At 36.9% G+C, this 26,281-nt stretch overlaps 9 protein-coding genes and 2 non-coding genes across 11 annotated transcripts; 6 read left to right on the forward strand and 5 right to left on the reverse strand.

Moving 5' to 3' along the window:
- Nucleotides 1–328: 328 nt before the first annotated feature.
- RO3G_10543 (uncharacterized protein) lies at nucleotides 329–2,737 on the forward strand (the record flags this gene model as incomplete). The annotated part of the gene is made up of 1 exon (XM_067665128.1): nucleotides 329–2,737. The coding sequence occupies one exon, from the start codon at nucleotides 329–331 to the stop codon at nucleotides 2,735–2,737; it is 2,409 nt and encodes an 802-aa protein (XP_067521229.1).
- A 467-nt stretch (nucleotides 2,738–3,204) lies between these two features.
- Nucleotides 3,205–3,909, forward strand: RO3G_10544 (uncharacterized protein; the record flags this gene model as incomplete). The annotated part of the gene is made up of 1 exon (XM_067665129.1): nucleotides 3,205–3,909. One exon carries the CDS (start codon nucleotides 3,205–3,207, stop codon nucleotides 3,907–3,909), a length of 705 nt encoding a protein of 234 aa, XP_067521230.1.
- Nucleotides 3,910–4,978: 1,069 nt separating this feature from the next.
- On the reverse strand, nucleotides 4,979–5,640 carry RO3G_10545 (uncharacterized protein; the record flags this gene model as incomplete). The annotated part of the gene is made up of 2 exons (XM_067665130.1): nucleotides 4,979–5,225; nucleotides 5,297–5,640. The coding sequence occupies 2 exons, from the start codon at nucleotides 5,638–5,640 to the stop codon at nucleotides 4,979–4,981; spliced, it is 591 nt and encodes a 196-aa protein (XP_067521231.1).
- Nucleotides 5,641–6,012: 372 nt separating this feature from the next.
- Nucleotides 6,013–6,516, forward strand: RO3G_10546 (uncharacterized protein; the record flags this gene model as incomplete). The annotated part of the gene is made up of 1 exon (XM_067665131.1): nucleotides 6,013–6,516. One exon carries the CDS (start codon nucleotides 6,013–6,015, stop codon nucleotides 6,514–6,516), a length of 504 nt encoding a protein of 167 aa, XP_067521232.1.
- Nucleotides 6,517–8,729: 2,213 nt separating this feature from the next.
- Nucleotides 8,730–10,468, forward strand: RO3G_10547 (uncharacterized protein; the record flags this gene model as incomplete). Its single annotated transcript, XM_067665132.1, has 2 exons — nucleotides 8,730–8,899; nucleotides 9,013–10,468. The coding sequence occupies 2 exons, from the start codon at nucleotides 8,730–8,732 to the stop codon at nucleotides 10,466–10,468; spliced, it is 1,626 nt and encodes a 541-aa protein (XP_067521233.1).
- Nucleotides 10,469–13,854: 3,386 nt separating this feature from the next.
- RO3G_10548 (uncharacterized protein) lies at nucleotides 13,855–14,741 on the reverse strand (the record flags this gene model as incomplete). The annotated part of the gene is made up of 3 exons (XM_067665133.1): nucleotides 13,855–14,100; nucleotides 14,469–14,585; nucleotides 14,652–14,741. 3 exons carry the CDS (start codon nucleotides 14,739–14,741, stop codon nucleotides 13,855–13,857), a joined length of 453 nt encoding a protein of 150 aa, XP_067521234.1.
- A 744-nt stretch (nucleotides 14,742–15,485) lies between these two features.
- Nucleotides 15,486–16,508, reverse strand: RO3G_10549 (uncharacterized protein; the record flags this gene model as incomplete). The annotated part of the gene is made up of 1 exon (XM_067665134.1): nucleotides 15,486–16,508. The coding sequence occupies one exon, from the start codon at nucleotides 16,506–16,508 to the stop codon at nucleotides 15,486–15,488; it is 1,023 nt and encodes a 340-aa protein (XP_067521235.1).
- Nucleotides 16,509–17,754: 1,246 nt separating this feature from the next.
- RO3G_19121 lies at nucleotides 17,755–17,826 on the forward strand. Its single transcript has one exon. It is a non-coding gene; the product is annotated as a tRNA-Ala (tRNA).
- A 2,779-nt stretch (nucleotides 17,827–20,605) lies between these two features.
- On the reverse strand, nucleotides 20,606–20,686 carry RO3G_19122. The gene has a single exon. It is a non-coding gene; the product is annotated as a tRNA-Leu (tRNA).
- An 880-nt stretch (nucleotides 20,687–21,566) lies between these two features.
- Nucleotides 21,567–22,598, reverse strand: RO3G_10550 (uncharacterized protein; the record flags this gene model as incomplete). The annotated part of the gene is made up of 1 exon (XM_067665135.1): nucleotides 21,567–22,598. One exon carries the CDS (start codon nucleotides 22,596–22,598, stop codon nucleotides 21,567–21,569), a length of 1,032 nt encoding a protein of 343 aa, XP_067521236.1.
- Nucleotides 22,599–23,304: 706 nt separating this feature from the next.
- RO3G_10551 (uncharacterized protein) lies at nucleotides 23,305–23,885 on the forward strand (the record flags this gene model as incomplete). Its single annotated transcript, XM_067665136.1, has 2 exons — nucleotides 23,305–23,718; nucleotides 23,877–23,885. The coding sequence occupies 2 exons, from the start codon at nucleotides 23,305–23,307 to the stop codon at nucleotides 23,883–23,885; spliced, it is 423 nt and encodes a 140-aa protein (XP_067521237.1).
- Nucleotides 23,886–26,281: the final 2,396 nt, after the last annotated feature.

Consider the following 26,281-nt stretch of genomic DNA (forward strand, 5'->3'; position numbering starts at 1 on the left):
TCCTTCGGAAGTTTGACATTTTGTTACACCGTGATGCCACCACTCAATCCTCATAGATTAAGGAAATTGTTTTGGCCCTTAGAGAGACCTGATCCATGTCCAAAATGAATCCAGGATACCTTTTGGTTCGGTCCTTCTGGTTCCTTTTGCTCTCTCAACTGAAAGAGGGTTGGGTCAACCACCTGCATTCTTTCACGTCCGCCCTATTGACGACCTCAAACGCGTCGCTCAACAGCCATCATCTACGGGCTCTCTTGACTCTTCTGTCGGTGATCGTCCTCCTCGTCCCATCCCATTGGAAAAAAGTATTGGACGCAACAACTACAAGATGCTGCTGAATAGCGCAACACGATGCTACCGTAGATGGCGTCGTGCCTTTGGCATAGACAAAGTCTATTGGTGGCATCAACATCAACAAGCAAATGTTTCCTTTCGTCAAGCTGTCATCGATGCCAAACGTCTCTCTTGGCAAACGTTTTGCAAGTCTCTTGAGTCTGATTTTTCCAAGGCAACTGCCAAGGTCAAGCAACTCAAACGTCGTCATCAAACATCCGCTTCATTCACTCATCCTGATGGTCCGGCCACGGCAGTGGAAGTAATGGCTCGTCACTTGGCTTCTGTCTATGATGGTCACTTGCTTCCATCTGTCCGTCCGCCTGCTCCTCCTGATCCGTCCTCTCTTGGTTTGCCCTTTGGTCCTCCTGGTTCGTCTCCTTTGGTTGTCTCCCCTGGTGCTGCTGCTCATACTCCTTCGTCTACTACCCATTCCACTCATTCTAATACCTCAATATTCTCGCCTGCAACATTGGCTCTACTTATCGGTCAACTGCCTATGCGCAAAGCTCCTGGTGCTGATCACATCAAGGCCGAGATGCTCAAGCCGATCAGTACTGACTTGTCATTCCTTCTCTCGTGGTTCTTCAGTTTATGCTGGCAATGGTCCTACGTTCCTTCTCTCTGGCGACACGCTCAAGTATATCCTATCTTCAAGAAAGGTGATTCATCACTTCCCTCAAACTACCGTCCAATCTCACTTACATCTGTATTCCGCAAACTACTTGAGCTGTCGCTATCTCCATGGTTATCCTCTGTCTCTCCTCCTCTTGATCTCGCTCAAGGTGGTTTCCGTCCTCGTCGGTCTGCTCTGGATCAGGCTCTGTGCCTGCATGAACTAATACAATCGTATTACCGTCGTTCTCATCGGTTCCCTGTGGTGGCATTCCTGGATATCAAGTCGGCCTACGATACCGTCGACCGGCGTGTTATCTGGGATGCTCTCTCTCGCTCTGGTGCTGGTTCGTCTCCTTGTTTGCCTCTCTTGGTTCATCTGTTTGATGATGTCTCGGTGTCTGTTCTGGTGTCTAATCACTCATCCGCTCCTTTTTCTCCTGTCACCGGTGTCTTGCAAGGTTCTGTTCTCAGTCCTCACTTGTACTCGGTGTACATCAACACTCTTCCTGCTCTCCTTCGTCAAGTTGCTGCTCCTGCTACTCATTTGGTTCCTTCTTCTGGTTCTGCTGATGCTGGTATGGTCCCAGTCAACTCTCTCCTCTTTGCTGACGATGTCGCAGTCATTGGCTCGGCAAAGTCAGTAAGAGAGATGCTCAAGCTCTGTGAGGATCACTCCTTGTCCCTTGGTTATCGATGGAATCCTCTAAAGTGTGCGGTGCTCAACCACCCCACTTCCTCGTCATCACCTTCTGGTTCAACCCAACTAAGCCTTTATGGTACATCTCTTCCTTTGGTCGACAAGTTTATCTACCTTGGTATGCCGTTTGTCAAGACTGGTCTCTCTGCTGCTTCGGTGCTCTCTCTTCGTTCTCCTGGTGTTCTAAAGCTCATGTCCATCCTCAACTTGATAGGTGTCAACCGTCAAGGTTTCTCATTGTTGCTCTGTTCCCGGATCTATGCTACTTTTGTCCGTCCTAAATTCGAATATGGCCTCGCTATTTCCAAGTTTACCACTGCTCAAGTAAAAGAAATTGAACGTCTTCAAGATCGCTGCCTTCGTATGATGGTTGGTGGCCATGCCACCTCCTCTACATCAGTTATCAAGCATGTCACCACTTTGCCATCTATGCATCACCGCATAGATGTGCTCACAACTCGCTTCTGCCTTCGTGCTCGCTCTCTGCCTCGCTCGTGTCTCCTGTCGCTGATGGTCTCCTCGGTGCCTGCCTGTCGTCTAACCATCCATTTGCAAAACAATCCGCTCTTCCTGGCTTTGCCTTCTCCTGCTCCGTCCTCCGATACTCGGCTCAAGACCTTCTTCCGCCAGTATCGTGAGCGTCAACTCACATCTCTTCTCACCTCCACTACCCAGGTTCTCTTACGCGCATGTCGCCCTGCTCTGGTGGTTGATCCCGTTCTTTATGTTCCTGCTACTCGTGCAGAACGTTCTCTCTTGGTTCGTTGGCGTCTAGGTTGGCTGCCTGGTAAGCCTGAAGACTGTCCTTGTGGCCGTGATCGTCGCTCTCGCCGTCACTTTCTTGAATGTGATTTGATCCCGTCTTTCCTCTGGTCTGACCTTCCTCGCTGTCCTCCTGGGTCCTATCCCATTGACTTTGCTCTCTCTTCGCTGCCCCTTGGTCGCTCAGCTCGCTGTCCTCCTTGGTGGTCCTCTCTCTTATTGATGCTCTGGTACATCCAACGTCTCTGTCGTCCAAATGGGTATTATCCTATTGACTCTTCTCCTGGTGCCTTATGGTATTCTCGTTCTGCTCGTCGCTCTGACTGAAACCCTTCTTTGTCTGTCTCCTACTGATCCCCCACGGAAGTAAAGCCATCAAAGTTCCTTACCGTTGGGTTGTGACAGTAGGTCAGCTAAGTTGTGGAAGTAGGCAGCATATCTCACCTTTTTTCTTTATCTTTTTTTTGGAGTTTTTCTGTTTCTCAGGCTCCTTTTTTTGTATCTATTATCTTTTTTTGTACTTGAAGATGCAATAATGATTTATTAATCGCCTGCAATATATCTTCTTTTAAATAAAACAAAATCTTTAACCTGAGCTAAGCGACCAACCTCTTTCGCTCTTCCGACCGTTACACAAGGTATAGGACGCGTAATCAACTTTGAACTCAAATATCTCACCCAATACGATACATCCATCAACCGTCTTAACACCAAAAAATTCGCTAATTTTTTCTCTACAACATATATTTTTTTCAAGTTCGTAACTCCTTTTTTTGCAATTTTCGACATCTCCCATGTCCCAACATTTCACCCCTACTAATTCGCAGATGTCGACAAATGCCCAAGCGAATGTCGACATGCAAAGCTCAAATAACTTGGAAAACACTATTCAGTATTTATTAAATACTGTACAAACGCTGCAAAACCGTGTTACATCACACGACGACATCTTGGCCGAACTCCATGCATTGCGATCTGAAAACACATCTCTCAAAGCAGAGATTGCGAATCTGAAGGCGCAATTGACTTCTTCTGACAATCTTGTTACTGCACCTGTTTCTTCTGTTTCGTCTCTTCCTGCTGCTCTTCCTACTGCTTCTGAACAAGTTCCAACTGCTGTGGTTCCCACTTATAGTGTCATTGCCGCTCGTAACGCTTCGAAACCTGCCTCCAAAAAGCGCAAGCTTGCTGCAAGTCGTACTTTTCAGCCTGTTGATCCTTCTGCTCCTCGTGGATTCGAGTACTTGTACTTGAATCGCAATCGAAAACTTACCCGTGCTGAAATCAGACGTAACCTGCGTCTGCTTGGTCTTGATCTCTCCCGTGTCCTTGACATCTGCTTCCCTGGCCCAAAGGTTATTGGTCTTCTTATCCATGTTCTATACAAAGAAGAGGTGATTTCTCTTCTCTCTGCTGCTAAGGTTCGGTTAATTGTACCTTTGATGCCGTCGGACGTTAAAATTTCCAATTTCCTTATTTGGAAATCAACAATTTTCTGAATATGAATCAGCTCGTCAACAAAATACAGTCGAATTATGCAAGTCGCTGTCCGGAATGGCTAGAGTGTCTACTTCCGACGGAAGAGGTCGCCTGTTCGAAACATGTAATCGGTATTTTTGTTCCGATGCTGCAGGCGTGTCTATGTGGGAGCTATTTTTTTTTTGAATTGATTCCTTTGTGCATTCTTTTTTTTGTATAGGCTTTTCTTTTATTTAACTGATTATAGTAATGCTTTTGGATATTTTTTGTCGAAGTATATTAACAATGCTTGCTCTCTGTACGTAACATTATTGAGGACATTTTTATTGAGCTTTGTTTAATTTTTTTTTATTGTTATTATTATTCTGCAGCAAGCTCAGTTAACCATGCTGGATTACGCTGAGCTCGATCAAAGCTAACATTTTTAAGACAATCAATTATACCACCAAAGATATCGTTGTGGTGCTTTCTTCGCCAAATAAATTCGATAAGCAACCAAGGTACCATCTTCTTTGTTCTAAGGGCAGGAGTTACATTAATTTTTATTCCATTCCAAGTTCCTGAAAAGATTTTATTAACTAGACCTATAAACACTTCTACACTCCAATTTTAAGCTTACCCTCGATGGTGTTGGTATGGACATCACCGTCACTAAATGTCACACTGTGAATTGACAGTTCGATGTACCAAGTTCATTCCAAGGTTTACCATATTTTCATATGCTCTCCAACAATCTGTATGTACTATGGAACCATCGGCAACATAATTTCGAATGATTGTATCCATCGTTTCAGTGTTTCTATTATTTACTACCACAAGAAAACACTTTCGTTCAGGTGTTTTTTCAACACCACCTACCACCCAAACACCCTCCACACGATGTCCTCGATGATATTTTCTTTTACCAAACTTTGATTCATCGATTTCTACCACGATTGGATTTCCATCCACATCATAACCTCCGATTTTGCAGTCGTTCTGCTGTAAATCTTCTTGTAAAACTTGGTACCAATCTTTTAAAGTTTCTCGTACTGCCTTTGGTGAACATCCAACCATGGTAGAAATTGTCATTCGTCGTACTTTCAAGCTTCAAAAGTAAAGAATGGAGAGCGCATCATAGGCTGGTAAGCTGCGATTACTAAAAAAGGAAGCATTTCGTACAGCAACTTGACGTCCATTGCAGCATTTCTCACCAGTTTCCTGATTAACTATGATTCCATTGCATCTCCAACGTGGAACACTTCCTGTTTGCTCCAAATACATGACGCTTCCTTCATCACCATTACAACGGTACACTGTGTTGCTTCCATAATAGATTCCGTTGTTAATAAAAAACCTAATTTATAAAAAAAAAAAAGAGTTATTAATATTGTATACAAGTGTGCTTTGTTATACTTTTATACTTACTGCATGCACGCTTCTTCAGTTCCAAAAGTTAAAAAAAAAGTTCTGGTTGCCATAATGGGAACATTTTGACCTCTGCTCCAATTATCCGGCAAAAGATTACTATTATGTGCCTCATCGTCAACTTCGAAAGCTTCTATTTCCAATAACTCTTCGTTATCATCATTATTGATAGAAATAACTGCTACATCCAAATCTGAAGTTTGTTCGGTTTCTAAATGCATTTCTTCTACTTCATCATCAGAATCAACGATAACAATAGGGCTGTTGGGGGAAGTAACAGGTCTTTGACGATGAATACCAGCAGGATTGGTGTAGTTTGCGGTAGAGATATTGATAAAAGACATGATATACTAACTTTAATTTGAAAGATGTAAAAAGGGAAGAAAAAAAAAGGGGAAAAAAAACAGGGGGGAAACGCGAAATAAAAAAAAATTTATTTAAAATAGTTAAGTCACAAAAAGCAAAAACTCAGACATAAAAAAGGACTGCTAAAACTTTCAGAAAAAAATGACACACACAAGGGTCGAACATGCGACCCTCTACATACAAAGACGACACCCTATCCATTCTGGACAACGACATGCATCATTTTATGATATTCTACCGATTGTGTCACTCATATTCCGAAAATTATCGATTTCCAAATAAGGAAATTGGAAATTTTAAAGTCCGACGGCATCAAAGGTACAACCATCCTAAAGCAGTGCTTTGAGCGTATGATTCGTGAGGTGGCAATGGATTCGAATACAGCTCAACAGTCTGCTGAAACTGAAAACTGGTTTACCCGCGGTGTTGATGGCAATTCGCCTTCTGTGTCAGCTCGAATTGCAGCTAGAGATGCTCGCCGTTTTGAAGCATGGGTAGAATGTCGTCGTGCCCGCGATGCTAGGGAATTGTTAGAAGAAGAAGCGATACTATCGGACAATGACAGCATTATTGGTGGCCCAGATGGCGAGGTCATGCAGGATCATATTCTTGAAGCACGAAGCAGTTTGGGTCAGTCTGGCATTCAAGGTTCTATTGCTGCAGATAATGGTGAAGCAGGAGTCCCCAGCCCAGCAGCTATTCGTTCGATCGGTAGGCCTAGAAGTGAACGTCGATCAGTAGGCAGACCAAGAGCTGTTGCACCTTCTGTCAGTAATCACCCTGGTAGTGGCAGGCGTTCAGTTGGTAGACCAAGAGCTGGAAATCGATCTGTAGGAAGGCCTCGACGTGGTTGAAGTCTAAGCGATCGTTTCTCTAATCATTAAAGAACCAATGTATAGCTTTTATTGAATTAAATATGGTTTAAATTTTATGTTATTTTTCTTTAATATGGTGACTTTTTATGATAATCTTCTAGCTTTTATGCTTTGAAACAAATAAAACTTTATAAGTGAACACAATACTTAACATGGGTATGTCCTTTTTTTGTATGTGCATATTCAATACGCATCAACAAGCTTTGTATTGGAATTATAATGTTATAAAGAAAAATCCCACTTTGTATATTGAACAACTAAAACTGACGGTCTACTATGTTGATAAGGTAAAGCTGTGACTTATTCCCCAAGCGTTCCTACATTATACTTTACATCTTTAAAAGCTTGACTGTTTAAGAATAATAATGCTTCAACGACACGGTGATGATATATTAGCGAGTATGTTTCTCAATAGAGCTCTGTATTCTTCATGTTTTGACAGGACAATAGGATACTGTCTTATGGCACCGGGTTAAATGTTCACAGGTTGGGTTAAATAAGAGTTGATTATGATAATTAGTAACTACGTTTAATAATATGTCTCTGTTCATACATAAGTAGTTGGTTAATAAGATTAGTATATATAATTGTTCCTCTGCGTGTCAAATTATATCGGTGGTAGCTATCTTTAGTTATCTAATCTCAGATGTCGTATTTACCCCATTAAATACTTATTATTCGTATGAGATTACTCAAATCTTATATAAAAATAACAAGTACTGGATACATAATATTATATATTACATATTCTCTAAGACTCATTTACAATATTAACCATATACAATATTTATATTATTCAAGTTCAATACTAAAATTGACCTTGAACTCACTTCGGTCCCTGAATAATTTTATTTCCTATATAGGCTGAAGGAAAAGATACGATGCAAGGAGATTCCGGGCCGGGTATTTGTCCTACCTAGATGCCAAATATAGCAATCGATGCAAATAATTTTTCCGCATCGAATGGTGCTACTTTCGAGGCAGTCACGTTTAAACTCAGAGAGATATGGCGCTTGCAACACGAAAAAACCTCTTTTGAGCTGACCCCACAAAAACGATGCGGAGGGATTACTCTACCAATATTTGTACAACATCAGCAAGCAGTACCGCAATCGATGCAAATAATTTTTTCCAATCCAATGGCGGTACTCATAGATCTCTCACTGTAACACACAAGGAGGTACAGGCTTTTAAAGACGAAAAAACCCCCTGGTCGGACGGACATTATGCTACCAGAAAGGATTACAAGCCGAATTCTTGTCCTACCAATATGACAAGCTTATCCATAGGTAGAAACAGTGTTTCCGCATTTAATGATGGTATTTACAAGGTGATCACATCGAAACTCAGCTTGGTATCCGTCTTAAAGCATGAAAAAAGTGCTTTTGCTGATGGACAAGAAATTGTACAAGTAGACTGCAATCTGAATATTGTTTCTAGTTACACTTAAGATATTCCGAGAATCTCAGATGATATTTCTGCATTGATTGCTGATAAACTTTAAGCACTAAATTCCTTTTACAAAAGATAATTACGAAGCAAGCAAAAAGGAGCATCAATAAATCTTTGGGGCAATTGTACAAAGCCTCTCTTTTTGGCCTGAGCACTATCACTCCTTTCTGTGTGTTTTACAACAATATCAGCCATACCGCCTTTTCTAAAGCGAGGTTCATAATAGGTATACAATGAAAAGCTGCTGTTGGTTGCTAGTAAAAAGCTTATTATACTGTAATGTTTAAGAATTCACCGAACTATTGGTTCTATAATGCGAAAATGGACAAGAACTTTTTTTAGGTAAATAAGATTACGACAGTGACAAATTAAGCTAACAAACTTCATTTGCACATTTTTAAATATGAGACGGGTGAAATATCAAAACTGGTACTATGTGCTATAATCTGCAAATAGAAGAACATAGGGTGGATTAGAATAGTGAAACCATCCATAATAGCATGCATATGTAACCACAAGGCGCAGGTATATAATGAATCGTAACTTCGAGTACCAATTTCCGAGTTGTAACCACGAGTGTTAATTTCCGAGTTGTAACCACGAGTGCTAATTTCCGAGTTGTAACCATGTGCATATTTGAGTATGTGATATGTGAAACAACGTGTTTAATTGCATTTCAAATATCTATATAAAGAGACATGCCTTTTTTCTTTTTTTCTTCTTTATTTTATCTACTTAACATGCTTCGTCTCAACTCATCTGCTTCTGTCCATTCAAACAACGGTGCCACTCCTCGTAGGGGCGGTCGAGTATCTGGTCAAGTAGTTTCAAGCTACAGGTCTTATCTTCCTCCTGCTGGTGACCGTGTCCTTGAAGCGCAAATAATTGTTAGTCCCGAAAGAGCATGGGAGTAAGTTAATTATAATCAAAAATGTTACATTGCGATAGTGGGATTTATTTTCTTACTGACCCTTTACCTTTTTTTTGCAGTCATCTTTTATCCGCAAACAACGCCTTTCATAGAACCAATGTATGTGGCATTGATGGCTGTCGAAAAGTTTGCACCCTAAGAAATCGTGTCGACAGCGGAAGACTTACGTACTATTGTGCTGGTGGTCTTGACATCGATGAAAATGGTAATACTGTTGGTCACCCTGGTAGAAAGTCTCGTGTCTGTACGTACAACTCGGTTTTTTACAATCGTAAATGCTTGACAAACTACACTCTTTCGGTGATGTATGATTATCTAAAAGACGCAAGCATCACCAACATTTGCAACTCCCATGGCATGAGCCGTCCTGCTGTGACTTCATTGGCAAATGATCTTCGATTAATGATGCTCAGTGACTACAATGCCCATAATCGACAAGAGGAGCATAAACTAGGCTCCAATGTAAGGTGTCACCATATACAAATAGATGAGTCTAAGTTTGGCAAGCGAAAAAACCATCGTGGTCATCGTGTAGAAGGCATCTGGGTCTTTGGTATGGTTGAGTGCTTGGTCCCCACCAATGAGGCAGATCGGTTTTACACCTACACTGATCATCGAACTGGCGATCAAGAGCTGAGACCTAGGTATGAAGCAGGACGCAAATTCTTTTGCACCGTCCCTAATCGGACAGCGGCAACACTCTTGCCCATCATTTATGATAACTGCCAGCGTGGGTCAACCATTAGATCTGATGGATGGAGAGCATATTCCGGTCTGCACCCTAGGGAAGAGCGTGATGAGAATACTGGCGAGATACTTGACAATGCAAGCGCTTACAATGACGGCAACTTCTTCTTTGCCAGGCATCAGGTTGTCAATCATTCCTTAGACTTTGCCACGGTAGATCAAGTACAAGGTAACCAAGGCTCATTTTCTGGTTTGCCCATATCGGGAAAGATTCATACCAACATGATTGAAAGTATGTGGGCTCCTTTAAAAGCGTTTATCAAGCCTCGTAACCGAACCAAAGAAAACTGCTACAAACGCATCTTGGAGTATCTTTGGCGAAGCGAGAATGCCGGTAATGTCAAGCAGTACTTTGAGCGCATGATCCGCGAAGTGGCAATGAACTCAGATCCAGCTGAACGGTCTGCAGAAACTGAGGATTGGCTTACGCGTGGTCTTGATGGTAACTCACCTTCAGTGTCAGCTCGAATTGCAGCTAGAGATGCTCGTCGTTTTGAAGCATGGGTAGAACGTCGTCGTGCCCGCGATGCTAGGGAATTATTAGAAGAAGAAGCTATACAAGCTAACGATAGCGGGGAGGAGCTAAATGACACGGCAGAAACATCCAGCTTTTTACTTCAATCAGAGCAGGGCAGTCCTTTGGTATCTAGAAATGGTCAAAACGAAGCCTTACCTGCACGTAGTAATCGTCTTGGTGGAAGGCCTCGAACCGGAAGCCGCCCTGTTGGTAGACCTAGAGGTGTTAACCGTGCTACCCGTGCTACCCGTAGAAATTTAGGCAACAGAGCCAGTAATTCATAAATTAATTATGTTTACAAATAGTTCTAATTAAATATGTACCTGCGGGTTCTATGTCTTAATTGTATCCCTTTCATGCTTAACAATAAAAATAAAATATCACTCTCAAAACACTAAAAAGAATGATTTGCTATAAACTTACACTCCTTCCAAGTCAAGTTCATACATACTGATGATAGGTATGCTGTAGTAGTGATGTCTATTAAAAGTATGCCAAATTTCAGTCCCTTTGTCTGAGTAAAAGGTGCTATTGAGCAGTAACCAATTAAAGTCGACATTGGCAGATATAAGATTCAATGCAAGATTGTAATTAAAATAAAACAAGATATAAGATAAGTTAAATAAGATTATGTATGTCGTATTTTTGTTATTACACTTAAATGTTGAGTGCAATTGATCAATATCTCCATTCTATATAATTTAAAACTATTTTTATAAAAGGCTACTGATATATATCCTTCAATATGCACAGCTAACTTTAGTAACTCATACTTTGTAGCTATGGTTCCTTGATTACTAAATTTATGAAGACGTCGTCTGATTTAATGGGCTCTCTCGTCTGTCTTCACTCAATAAAAAAATTCAAATAACTCATCAATTATCAAGTTTCAAGTTTTACTTTATTTTGAACTGCAATCGAGTACGCACCATCCCAAATATCACAACAATGATTAATTTCAGGTTAATGCATTCTTCTAGAGTATGCTTTATATTAATGATGGTTCTTTGTGTTGTAGTCGTAAGGTTAAAAAAAATAAAGCAAAAAAAAAAAAAAAAAAAAAAAAAAAAAAAAAAAAAACCATTAAAACCGGCACCAAAAATAAAAAAACGCACCAAAAAAAAACAGTACCAAAAAAAAACAGTAGTAGCAATATAAAATTAAAATCCTTCTTTATTGCAAATTTCTTTATATTGCAAAAAACCCCCGTTTTATGGATCAAAAGTTGGCATCTATTTATATTCTTTGTGAGCGTACCTATAAAGGATATAGGTTCGGTAACGATGTCGTGCTGAGACCCCAATGATTAAGCTAAAGCTGGTCGATGTTCTAATATATGCATTTGAAATTGACAAATAGAAATAATAACCAGTCAATTAACTTCGATCTAATTACTTTGTGGGTTGACAATTGATTAAACTCTCTAGGATGACAAATACTGATCTTATTGTTCTAAATTTGGAAAAGTGTAGAATTGTTTAATCATAATTTAATCTTTTGCGTATCTTTATTTATTATAATTCAGCTGGAGTCGTGTAGAAAATAACTATGCTTACAACACTTCGTTAAGTATGAACTAAAGTAATAATTTTTTTTCCTGTTGTTAGAAATCTAATCCAATGTCATGAGTTCTTCTGATCTCACATAGATGAAATAACGCTATTCAATCAGTGAGAAATCCACAGAATAAAAGATAATCTATCACAAACATAAAAAAGAACAAATGAAAAGTTTTCATAATCATAATTAGAATAACACTTGCTAAAGTATCTGAAGATTAGACGAACGCTTACAGTAGAAGATATCAAGCCATTCATTCAATAAGATATAAATATCTGACTTCAATTAGAATATTTTTAGTTTACATTAAACTGAAATATAAACCAGTCTCATGCAGGACTTACACTCTTTCCTTATTATTGTTCAGTCATTTTTTTCATTACATGACAACTGGGTATATGTTACGATTGTTATGTAAGATACTACGAAGGGCAATCTTTAATAGAATGAGCAATCAATGTAGAAATATCATCTGAGATTCTCAGAATACCTTAAGTGTAACTAGAAACAATATTCAGATTGCAGTCTACTTGTACAATTTCTGTTGTATAATGGTTTAAATAATAAAGGAAAAGGTAAAAACAAAGATCAAGAAACAGTTTGGGTACTTTTTGAGACTGATCTTTATTTCAGTTTAAGTTAAAGTAAAAATTATTCTAATTGAAGGTAGGTATTTATATCTTATTGAGTGAGTGGCTTGATATCTTCTATTGTTATCGTTCTTCTAATATTCAGGTACTTTAGCAAGTGTTATCTATAATTATGATTATGAAAACTTTTCATTTGTTCTTTTGTATGTCTGTCATAGATTATCTTTTATTCTGGGAATTCCTCACTGAATTGAATAACGTTATTTTACGCGTTATTTCAATTATGTGAAAGATTAGCAATATTCCTGACATTGGATTGGATTTGGTTATTTTAGTTGATACGTCTTCTTATCAAAGAACTCTCATGAATACAATACATATTCTAAAAGAACATGTTTAATTGGAATTGATTGTATGATCTTATTTAAATAAACTTATATTTTATTTTATTTTAATTATGATCTTGTATTAAGACTTATATTTATTAATGTCAACTACAATCAGTTACTGTTCTACAACAATTTCTTGTCCATCAGCAAAAGCACTTTTTTCATGCTTTAAGACGGATACCAAGCTGAGTTTCGATGTGATCACCTTGTAAATACCATCATTAAATGCGGAAACACTGTTTCTACCTATGGATAAGCTTGTCATATTGGTAGGACAAGAATTCGGCTTGTAATCCTTTCTGGTAGCATAATGTCCGTCCGACCAGGGGGTTTTTTCGTCTTTAAAAGCCTGTACCTCCTTGTGTGTTACAGTGAGAGATCTATGAGTACCGCCATTGGATTGGAAAAAATTATTTGCATCGATTGCGGTACTGCTTGCTGATGTTGTACAAATATTGGTAGAGTAATCCCTCCGCATCGTTTTTGTGGGGTCAGCTCAAAAGAGGTTTTTTCGTGTTGCAAGCGCCATATCTCTCTGAGTTTAAACGTGACTGCCTCGAAAGTAGCACCATTCGATGCGGAAAAATTATTTGCATCGATTGCTATATTTGGCATCTAGGTAGGACAAATACCCGGCCCGGAATCTCCTTGCATCGTATCTTTTACATAGTCCCAATAAATAAGTCATGATCTTTACTATTCATCATTTCTGTAAATGAATAGTAATGGATCAGGTACCTAGTCAACTTTGATCTGACTGGAGGCATTTCATATAAATATATCTTTCCTCTCAATGAAGACGGGACAACTCTCCCAGATCAGTTAAAGAACAATAAGATCTATAAAAACAACGAATTAAAAATTTTCATAATCGATTCAGTGATCATTCTTCAGTCAAACATGTCAATTATTGAATCTACGCTCATAGCTACTCATTTATCCGCCAACTGATAGAAGAATATAAAAAGTAGACTTTGTAATGATTTCTTTTTAACAATTAAGGTTGTCTTAAAGTTCAGTCTCAAAAAGTATTCTTTAGGTTTTACTGCTACCTTTAAATTACTTTACCAGAACATGACACACTTAACCAATGTAGCGTTTTAGTGGTTTGAAGCCCATAGCTCCTGAATACTATTGTGGCCTCTTCATACGTATCATTGTTCGTTGCAGAATCATCAAATGCATCGACAGTTGTGTATAGGTTTTAAATACGGGTAGTATCCGGTCCGCTATCACACCGTAACCACCGTTGACGGTGAGCCAGGTAATTTTTTCGTCTTTGAAGGCCTGTAGCTCGTCAGGTAATACAGTGACACCTTCAAAAATACCACCATTGAAAGCGGAAAAATTATTTGCATCATTTGAGATAACGGATGACTATGTGTAACAAATAACGGGCACGCAATCGCTCTTTTTTAGTCCGCCAAAGGTAGTTTTTTTCCGTTGTAATGCGATTCACGAGCTGAGTTTACGTGTAACGACCATAAAAGTTACACCATTCGATCCGGAAAATTCGGGCGCATTGATTGCTATATTTGGATCTCACGTAGTACAAATCCTGGCCCGGAATCCTTTTGCATCGTATCTTTTCCTTCAGCCTGAACAACAGCAAAAGGTGACGAAGCTGCTGTTCATCACTCATTCTTTCCTCTTCGTCAATGCTCATTCCATCTACCAGATTGCAAAATAGAATTCAATAAATAAAAACTTTCTTATATAAAATGCTTTGTTGACTAATAATATACCTTCACTTTCTGGTTCAGGAATTGCTGAAGAGTATTCAATGGTTTCCTCCTCGTGGTCATTAGTTTCATTTGCTCTTCTTGATTCTGTTTTTTTTTAACATTAGCACGGTTGTATTTCTGTTGGAAAATAAAAAAAAAAAAACCTCTGTTTCTAACTCTGTCGATAAGTACATGGCCTCTTACAGTTCTCTTTGCAAGCATTCTATATCCATTGGGGTGTTTGATGCATTCAGAACAGGTGCAAACAATTTTGGTAGCGTTGAAGTTGTTCATGTTGTTTATAGTTTTTAAATTTGGAAATAGCAAAAAAATAGGTAGAAAGAGAAAACGTGCCTGATAAAAAAAACATGTTAAATTTCAAAAAACAAAGTCGGTGCTTAAAGTAATTTTTTTTTTTCCCTGGCTTTGTTTCATGGAATACACTAGATGCTCAAGGTACAAAAGATAAAGAAGAAAGCTCAAGTTCTGGTCAAATGTAAGTTTATAAAAAAAAATAATAGCAACCAAGTCTAATGTTGGTTTCTTTTTTTTTCTTACATTAGGAATTCCTAATGGGACACATTCGGATGACGAACATGAACCTCATGAGCAAAGTTGTTCTTTCCAATACGATAAAACTATAAGAATAACAGACTTTATTGTTGCTTGTTACTGAAAAGTTATTTTTGGTAAAGAAAGTTGCCATTGCTCACATCTCTAATGGCTAATGGCTAATGGCAAATTACACCCATGTGCAAACATAAAGTAAGTAATGAACTAGTATAAGCTTAAAAAACATATATTCTTTTATATTACAGTGAGTTAAAAAACCGTTTCAGTAAAATTGAAACTCACACATTTATCCTTTTTTCAAAAAAGTATCTAGAGTACACGCGTTCTTTTCTATTATGTTATTATATCGCTTTTTTGCAACAAAGCAATGTACATCTCATCTTAATCTATGAAGTACATCTTGAGCAATGGCCATTTTAAAAAAAGGCAATGACTGAAACGGTTTTTTAACTAGGTAAAAAAATACTAATATATAGTATTTCCACCCTTAGCTTTTATTACAGCTTGAACTCTAGCCGGCATACTATCAATATATTTACAACAAACATCCCTATCAAATGTTTCCCACTCAATTTTGATTCTTTCCCATAGTTCATGGACACCTCTTGCTCTTTGCTCATATAGAGCTAATTTCAACTTTAAATGTCTCCACATGTGCTCAATTGGGTTCAGGTCAGGCGATTGAGAGGGCCAAGGCAACACTGGGTATCTTGCTTCTTCTTTAAGATAAGTTGTTGTTATCTTGGCAGTGTGTTTTGGATCATTATCGTGCTGAAAAATGAAATCACCATCTCCCAATCGGTAGTAAGCAAGGGTGTCTGCCAGTTCAGTTTTTAGGATATGGATATAATCCGGTGCAGTCATTCTGCCGTCGTATATCTCGCAGATATACCCAACTCCATGGGAAGTCATACAAGCCCACACCATAACGCTTCCTCCTCCATGTTTTACGGTTGGAATTACATGATGAGGCTGTAATGGGCTTCCAGGCAGACTCCAGTAGAATTCAACTCCATCAGAACCCCAAACGTTGATTTTCGATTCGTCAGAGAAGATAACCTTTCTCCAGTCGTCAGTGGTCCAGTATCTATGAGCAAGTGCCCAATCCAAACGTGCTTTCCTGTGTTTTGCTGACAAAAGAGGTACCTTTCTTTTGGGTCGGGCTTTGAATCCTAGGCTTTTTAAGGCGTTTAGGGTGGTGTTATAAGTCAACCTTGGATAAATGGCCTTGAAATAATCGAAAACCTCAACACCAGACTTCAGTCGTCCTAAGATTACCATTCTCTTCATGAGAGACTTGCTTGCTTCAGTTAAGATCGGAGGTCGTCCGCCAGTATTATCGGGTCTTTGGATATTCCATTTTTTGCAATATCGATGAACAGTGGCTTTAGAGAGAGTCAAGCGATCAGCAATTTCTTCATAAGACAAATCGGTATCTAGCAGCACTCTCAAATCATTTTGAGTGTCTTGGGAAATAGAGCGAGTCATTTTTAATAAAGATTGGGTTGAAAATGTTAAATGAAAAAGGACAAAATTTGTTACGCGTTTATTAATAAAATAACGTGTTTATATACTTGTTTTTTTAATAAATGCAAAGCAGAATACTTATCTCCTGGCTTCATGTACATTGCATAAATGAAAAATGAAGTTTGCGTAATTGTTATTGGTATTTATGTTTTTTTGAATGGAGTTAAAAAACCGTTTCAGTGCACCGACTGTAGTAATTTTATAAGGTTTAGTGAGCAAATATTGAAAAAGTAATACTATCTCTATATTTTATGATACACCAGGACTAGTGCTTCCATATGATGTATAAAATATAGCATTTTACTAAGTATATCGGTAGTAGTGGTAGCAAAACCATATTTAGGAAGAACACTGAAACGGTTTTTTAACTCACTGTATTTGTCATAAAAAATAATAAAGCAATCTATTTACTTGATAAACAAAAGTGTTTTGCATGTATTTGTTAATTATAACTGCCTTGTAGCAAAATGTTAGCAGAGCTTCTTTATTTTTTATTCTTTTAGAATATACACGTATTCTTTTTTTATAATGTAAAAGTAGTTTGCATTTCTATGAAGTGTACTTGTTGTTAGATGATTGTTTTCATTTGAACAATGAACTTTTTATAGCTATACTCTTTTCTTTTCTTTTTTTTTAACTTCGTCTTTTTTTTTAACTTAGTCTTTTTTTTTTACCAAGTCTTTTTTTACCAGGTCATTTTTTTCCCAAACACGACTATTTTATTACGTTTTGTAACACGTTTGTAATGATCTAAGCTAAAAATCACAAACCACCTTCCTAATATGTATTCTTCTGAACAAAATAATCGCAAAATGCTTTTGATTTCCGCATTTTGCCCTCAAAAATAAAAAAAAGAAGATATCGGTCTTTCAACGATAGAGGGGAACAGGCTTTCCAAAAAAATATCATCTGTAAAAAAAACAGACACTTTTTTAAAACATGAATAACTCTATGAATACTTACCCTACAAAAAAAACAGAAATATCGTTAAATTTCTTTATTTTTTTCGCACCTAAATCTTTTTTCAAAATTCAAAAATGACCAATACAACGAAAGTTACATCTTTTCTCCAAAACCCATAAATATCTGTTAACCAAAAAATGTTCAATCTTACGATATGCTTTATCCAATTGGAACGATTATTTGCAGTGGGACAGTTCAAACGTATGTCTAATAAGATACAAAGTTTACTAGAATTACCAGCCTTGGGGAAATGGTGTAGTGGTATCACAATTCCTTCGCATGGAATAGGTCGCGAGTTCAATCCTCGCTTTCTCCAAATGTTTTGATCATTTATATATGTTCAGCAGAATCTTTTGCTGCTGTCACGTCATATCTTTTTATTCCGTTTGTGTCATATTGTAACAGTGGTCTCTTTTTGGACGAAGTACGAAACAACTCCGACATGGATTGTTAAAATAATGTAACTTGTTAGTGTGACAAAGAAGTCAAAAAATGAAAAAAGTCAAAAAATGAAAAAAGTCAAAAAAATGAAAAAAGTCAAAAAGAGAAAAAAAAAAAATTTAACAATATAAATATCCCAACTATTTAGATGAAGAAAAAGGACAGTACAGTTCTACTCACATTTTATTTTATATATTTTATTCAATAAACAGGCAACCTTCTCATAAAAGTTCCTGATCCCTTTATTTTTTTTACCTTTACCTTTATTTGATCTTAATTAAAAGATCTGGTGGTCACTACAGTACCTTACTTTAAAAATTTCAAGAAAAACTTCTCTAAAACACTCAAACTAAACCAACCATACTACAAAATAACATTAGTACTTGGGACTTGGCTTGTGTTAAAGTGATGTAGATTTGTTTAAATTGAGGTTTGAAGTCTTGAATGACTTGAGTTTAGGTAACTTGATTGAACGTTTAACAGTTCTTTAGAGTAAATTGTCTTTGAGTAGTGACCACCAGATCTTTTTAGATCAGTAAGATTAAGAGTAAGGTTGCTTAATAAAAGATAAAAATAAAAGGGATCTTTCTTGATTTGTGATAACTCGGGTATCAGATCAGAAAGAATAAGTAAAAATAAAAAGAAAAGAAAAGGTTATTGTGATCCAATAAGAAAAGATTGCTTTTTAAGCGTAAGAAGATTTGATTTATTGAATTGGATTGGATAATGTTATTTTGTTTAAAAATATTCATCTTATTTATATAAAAATTGGCGTGGCTTATTGTTTGTGTTGTTTGACATCTATGTCGAACGACATCAATGTCGCTGGACATCAAAATTATTCTTGTGATCAGCATTGTTCTCTTGATCTAAAATTTCATCATTTGTGCTACAATAACTTAAGTTATTTTAACAATCATCGTCAAAGAAATAACAATAGCCGCAAAAATAAAAAAGGTCAAAAAAAAATAAGAAAAGCTAAAAAGAAGAAAAAAAAAATTCATATATATATATCCCATCTTTTGTGAAGAAGTGGTTAGTTAGTAAAAAATAAATCATATATTTCTACTCAATAATTAACAAACTTTAACAAGAAAGTCCCTGTTTACCTAAACTTTTTACTCTACTTTAACTTTTATCAAGAAACATCTTATTGATCTTACACATAAGATCTGGTGGTCACTACTTATCAAGCATCTGCTTAAATTCCATACAAAACAACAACTTACAAGGCAATCACAACCTTAAATCAAGCTCTACAAGCAAAATTTACCCAATTTAACTCACTTACTACAAGCCAACCTTTAAAATAACAATATGTTTTATTCTCCTTTTGGGTTATGTTGTAATGGTTTGGTTTATAGTAGTTTCTCTGTTTGGGAGTGTTGAGTTAAGGTTTAAATAAACAGATTTGAGTGTAATTGATATAAGAGTTGCTTTTATATGAGTCAGACTTGGCTTGATTCGCTTGTTATAGTGACCACCAGATCTTATAAAGTAGATCAGACTGTTTTGATAAAGGTAAAATAAAAAAAAAGATAAAAAGATAAATAAAAGGGGGTTTTACAATGAAGTATGATAGCTTCAAGGGGCTTCTTGTTCTTGATGTTAAATAAAATAAGAGATAATTTGCCTCTTTAAAAGAATATTTATTTGATAAAAAGAAAAAGTAAAATAAGAAGTGAAGTATTTTTGTGATTATTATTTGGAGTTATTTATATGTTTTTGGATTTTATGCTTTTGTTCTGTTTTTGGTATTTTGGGTGGTTGTTATAACATAAGAGGCGGTTGTTGTATAGTGTAAGGTGGTTGTTGCAAACTGTAAGGCGTTCGTTATAAACTGCAACGATTTAAATTCCGCCATTTTGTTCTTGCGTGTTGCAATGTTACAAAGATTCCTTTTTAATACTTCTACTTGTAAATGTCAACCGCAGTATAGACGCAGTATAGACGCAGTATAGACGCAGTGCTTTCAATATCAACATTATATCAATACATAACAAACGTCACCTCCGCAGCAAATGTAAAATAGTATAAATATACATTATCTTTATTAAATAAAAGAGACAATCTTTAACTAAATAATTTATCTGTACCTTTGTTAATTACTATAAAAAGACTATTCGTAATCAAACACGACACTACAACACTGTTATTTTAAAGGTTGGCTTGTAGTAAGTGAGTTAAATTGGGTAAATTTTGCTTGTAGAGCTTGATTTAAGGTTGTGATTGCCTTGTAAGTTGTTGTTTTGTATGGAATTTAAGCAGATGCTTGATAAGTAGTGACCACCAGATCTTATGTGTAAGATCAATAAGATGTTTCTTGATAAAAGTTAAAGTAGAGTAAAAAGTTTAGGTAAACAGGGACTTTCTTGTTAAAGTTTGTTAATTATTGAGTAGAAATATATGATTTATTTTTTACTAACTAACCACTTCTTCACAAAAGATGGGATATATATATATGAATTTTTTTTTTCTTCTTTTTAGCTTTTCTTATTTTTTTTTGACCTTTTTTATTTTTGCGGCTATTGTTATTTCTTTGACGATGGTTGTTAAAATAACTTAAGTTATTTTAACAATCCATGTCGGAGTTGTTTCGTACTTCGTCCAAAAAGAGACCACTGTTACAACACATACGACCAAAATTAATAAGTTAGTGGAAGCGAGGTTCGAACTCGCGCCTCCGAAGAGACCAGGACCTAAACCTGGCGCGTTAACCACTCCGCCATCCCACTTTTATTAATTTCATGAACGTTATAGTAATTAGTGTTGCGCTTGATCACGTGATTGCCACTGGAAATAATTGGTGATTGTCAACATCTACAGTCAGTTGTTGCATCCAAAAATCAACTCTTTTGACGTCTTTGATTAAATGAAAAAAGTTAACGCTCGCTGTATTGGTCATTTTCGAATTTTAAAAAAAGATTCAGGTGCGAAAAAAATAAAGAAATTGAACAATACTTTTGTTTTTTTGTAGCGTAAGTATTTATAAAGTTATTCATGTTTTAAAAAAGTGTCTTTTTTTTTCAAATGGTCTTTTTTTGGAAATCCTGTTCCCCTCTACTGTTGAAAGACCGATGTCTTCTTTTTTTTATTTTTGAGGGCAAAATGCGGAAATCAAAAGCATTTTGCGATTATTTTGTTCAGAAGAATACATATTAGGAAGGTGGTTTGTGATTTTTAGCTTAGATCATTACAAACGTGTTACAGAACGTAACAAAATAGTCGTGTTTAGGAAAAAAAAATGGCCTGGTAAAAAAAAAGACTAAGTTAAAAAAAAAAGACTAAGTAAAAAAAAAAAGAAAGAGTATAGCAATAGAACGTTCATTGTTCAAATGAAAACAGTAATCTAACAACAAATATACAGTAGCTTACAAAATTGTACAAGTGTTTTGCATTTTTTGCTTCCGTAGGATTTATCGATACCAAAACGATAAATAAACAGCAGCATGTTGTACATCATTCGAAAGTATAGCTTCTTGTCTTTCTTTGAGTACTATTCAGTCGGCGATAAAGTCATTGTGGATGGAGGTATGACCGCTTACAAATGCCGACTGCACTTGTACAATTTTGGAACCGATGTTTTAGAATAAAGTTTTTATTTAAAAGTGTGCATTAGAAGTTGATCCAAATACCCTTATTCTCTATAATGTCAATACATCGTTGAGGCATAGTTTCAATATAATTTTGACATTCTTTTTCGGTAATTTCATGCCAAGTCTCGAACGTACGAGTCCATAGTTCATCCATAGAGGCAGGAGGACAATCATACTGTTTAAACAAGCGTTTTTTCAAGATATTCCACATATTTTCAATTGGATTTAAGTCTGGAAACTGTGGTGGACACTCCATTGTTGTAAAATCCTGTTTAGACAACCTTTCAGATACGATTTTGGACTTATGTTTGGGATCGTTATCTTGCATAAATTCAAAATCAGCCATTCTCAGGTCGTTTTCTTCGCAATAGTCGGCCATAGACTTCACCAAATCATCTTGCAATACAGATAAATAGACGCTCTTGTCCATATTCTTGCCTACGTCGACAATATACCCAACCCCGTACCAGCTAATACAGCTCCAAACCATAAGTGAGCCTCCACCATGTTTTACGGTTTGCGTTACATGCCTTCTTTTAAGCTTCTCATTTGGTTGCTTCCATGAATAAACCTTACCATCCGATCCAAAACGATTTACTTTAGTCTCATCAGACCAAATCACGCGTTTCCAGTGTTCTATGGTCCAGTCAACGTGATTAAGAGCCCAGTCCAATCGCTTTCGTCTGTTTACTTCACTGAGCAATGGTTTTTGAGGCTTAACAAAAGAGGTTAAACCAGACCTACGCAACGATCTTCGCACTGTTTGGGCTGATACAACCTTTTGCAAGTCATTTTCGAGCATGTTCCTGGCTTCTACTGCATTCTCTTGACCTTTAACTGTTACTAATCGGACTAAATACTGATCATCCCTGTTGCTGAGTAACTTGGGGCGACCTGTTTTAATGCTGTTTACTTCGTTTTTTATTGTTTTTCGAACGTTCTGAGCGGCTCCACGGCTTGCTCCAGCTATGTTTGCTGTTTTTGATATAGAGTATCCATTTTTTAAGCAGCTGATGATACGATTACGGAGATTTTCACTGATAGGTTGCATATTGGACGTTGGTACGCTTTTATATAGCAGTTAGTTCCTGTAGATGTAAGAAAAATGGCAGAAAAAGAAAGAAAAAGATACTTTGAGCATTGAAAAATAAAAAAAATCTTTTTTGGTGGCTTACGCGCTGTGGCGAGCAAGATTATGAACTGATATTGAAATATTTGAAGCGGTTCCAAAATTGTACAAGTGCAGTCGGCATTTGTAAGCGGTCATACCTCCATCCACAATGACTTTATCGCCGACTGAATAGTACTCAAAGAAAGACAAGAAGCTATACTTTCGAATGATGTACAACATGCTGCTGTTTATTTATCGTTTTGGTATCGATAAATCCTACGGAAGCAAAAAATGCAAAACACTTGTACAATTTTGTAAGCTACTGTATATCAAAAACCCTAGCTGACACCTTGAAACTAAAGATCGATGCACCATCAGAAAGTATTTTTACTTTGGGCAATGGAACCAAACAATCTGTTCTAGGAATTATATACGATGTTCCAATAGAAGTCAAAGAAAATATGGTTATACTTTGTAACATAGAAGTACTACCTCATGTCCCTCTCACCTTATTATAGGAAACAATTGGTTGAATCGAGCCAAAGCGAAAATAAATTTTAATAGCTGCACATTGAAAGTAGCATACAAAAATCAAAAAGCCGAGTTACCAATATCCTTCGTACGTAAGAAAGAACGAGTACCAAAGATGGTCACCTACACCCAAAGCTATCAAAATCCTATCAGTTTGACAAACTCATCACCCAAACGTGTACACTTTGAAGACGAGGCGACAGAAGATACCGAAGAAACATACTCAGAAGAATTATCTAATTCAGAAGAAATCAGTGAGGAAGATTATTCCGCAGAAGATGAAGTATCTGATGACGAGCTAGAAAAAGGAGAATCACGGTTGGTACTGGAAGAAGAAAAGGAACAAAAAATAGAGCTGTTATCTGAAGAAGCAAGAAAGATTATCCGAGCACCTGAACAAGGAATGGCGATCAAGGCGCACTCGTCATGTAATTTCAGAGTGGAAAAACCTTCTAAGGGATACAGAAAGCTCATCTATGGGTTTGATATCACCAATCAGGATATCCTAGATGCCATGTGTTATTTTGATGTAAATTCGAATATCATAATCAACAGAAGAAATATAGAAATCCATATATATAATCGATCAGAACATGACATACTATTGAAACCATATGAAGAAATAGGAAAACTAGAAGAATATAACTTAGAAGAGGAAGAAATAGTACAAGCTTATCAGCTCAATAGAAACTATGACTTATTCGCTCTAGAAGAGGGGGTAACCGAGAATTCTGAACCAGACGACGAAACAATAAATCCAGAAATGTATGCTAAATTGGAAGTTGGAGGTATTGAAAGTGATGTTGAAAAGAAGTTGCAAAAGCTTATGCATCGATATAAAGATATATTTGATTGGAATAATGACACGATTGGATATACACAATTAATACAGCACAAAATAATTGTCGAAGAAAATACACAACCTATCAGTCATAGACCGTATAGACTCAGCCCTGTTGAATCAGATTATCTTTTAAAAGAATTAGATAAATATTGTAGATTAGGGGTAATCGCACCCTCGAATAGTCCTTGGGCGGCTCCTGTAATTTTGGTAAAAAAGAAAAACGGTGAATACCGGATGGTTATCGATTATCGCAAGCTCAACGCAGTGACTAAAAAAGATTCATATCCATTACCAAGGATTGACGACTTACTAGACACTTTGGGCAAGGCTAAAATATTCTCTGCTCTAGATATGAGAGCAGGATTCCATCAAGTACCAGTAGAGGAAAACAGTAAAGAACTCACTGCTTTCACAACAAAATATGGCGTATATCATTACAATACCTTACCTATGGGGTTGGTCAACTCACCGGCAACTTTTCAACGGCTAATAGACCTTTGTTTCAGACCATTGATAAACAAATGTTTAGTTGCTTACATTGACGATTTGAATGTGTACTCAACTAATACTCATGAACATCTTACCCACCTGGAACAAGTCTTTAACTGTATCAAGATTGCAAATTTAAAGCTAAACCCTGAAAAGAGCTTTTTCTTTAAAGATCACCTGAAGTTCCTTGGATACATTGTCACAAAAGAAGGAATACAGACAGACCCAAGCAAGATAAAAAAAATACAGGATTATCCTATTCCTAAAATTCTCACACAACTAAGAGGATTCCTTGGTTTAGCATCTTATTATCGACGATTTATCAAGAACTTTGCTGCAATAGCACGTCCATTACACGATCAAACAAAAACCTCAAAAAAGATACCATGGGCCGAGAAAACCACTGAATCGTTTGAAACTCTTAAAAAGCTTTTAACAGAAGCGCCAGTTTTGTCAAGACCTGATTTCAATCGAAGCTTTATTTTGGTGACTGATGCATCTAGAAGTGGACTCAGGTGCATACTGACGCAATTGGACGACAATGGTCACGAGCATCCAATTATATACGCAAGTAGAAGCTTAAAAACCAGTGAAGTCAATTATGGAGTATCAAAATTAGAATGTTTAGCAGTGATTTGGGCAGTGAAACAGTTCAGACCATACCTTTTGGGAAGGAAATTTACAATCATAACGGATCATTCAGCCTTAAAGGGATTACTTAATACATCCAACCCATCCGGAATTATTGCACGATGGATCACCATATTATCTGAATACGAATACGAGGCTAATGCAAAAGATAGGTCCCGGAGATCGTTGGTCCCAATTAAGCTCCGATCTGCATGAAACTCCGAATATACACTCTTGTACCCCGTAGCATCTCTGATGCCAAATTTGGTAAGATTTCATTCAGCGCATCAGATTCTATTGGCCATTGAATTCACCTAGTCTACCGCCTATTGAAGTGAGGGTCGGTAGACTTTTAAAATTAATTTTTTTTCTTTCCTTTAGTGGTTTTTTGCGCTTTTTTTTGTTGTCCTTGACCTCTGACTTGGGATAGATATTCATCAATGTGATTGGATACTTATGTTGCGTGGTTTTTTGTAGGACGCAATATAAACACCCCTTTGTATTTTTGCATTTTCTCTGTATCTTGGTTATTTTCCTATTTGACCGACTCAAGCTTTAGTGTATCGTTATCACATAGTGGTGGTCGTACTTCTGGCTAATTGAATGCTCCTTATGGGCCCCGTACTCCTTCGGATGGTGACAAAGTGAGCGAAGCACGAATTATTACGTCATATGAAACTACATGGGCGTAACTGGTATGAGAGAAAAATAGAGCATGTTTACTGATGGGATTGCAGTCACCTAAGGAAATCCATCGGTGCGTTCCACAAGGAAAACCGCATTTGCAGCTTCAATAGATGCATGAAGGAGATGGTTCTTAGGTATAAACCTAACAAATGTTAATTTTACTATCGTTGCCGCACTCCTTCATTCATTGGGCTTCATAATAATCGACAAGAATGCATTACGAAAGGGTCTGTATTTATTGATAAAAAGTCGTGTCGTATTTTCCTTACTAAATACTCAAATGTCATGTGAGATCACTCAAGATCTGCAGGTCATATAATTTAAAACTACCTCTATATAACACTACTTGTTATATAGTCATCAGTACTCATAAACAACTTTAATAATTTACATTGTGCAATTTCGGTTCCTCAATTATTAATTTTATCAAATCAGACGTAGT

This window comes from Rhizopus delemar, genomic scaffold, assembly GCF_000149305.1.
Source record: "Rhizopus delemar RA 99-880 supercont3.8 genomic scaffold, whole genome shotgun sequence".
NCBI classification, from domain to species: Eukaryota; Fungi; Mucoromycota; class Mucoromycetes; order Mucorales; family Rhizopodaceae; genus Rhizopus; species Rhizopus delemar.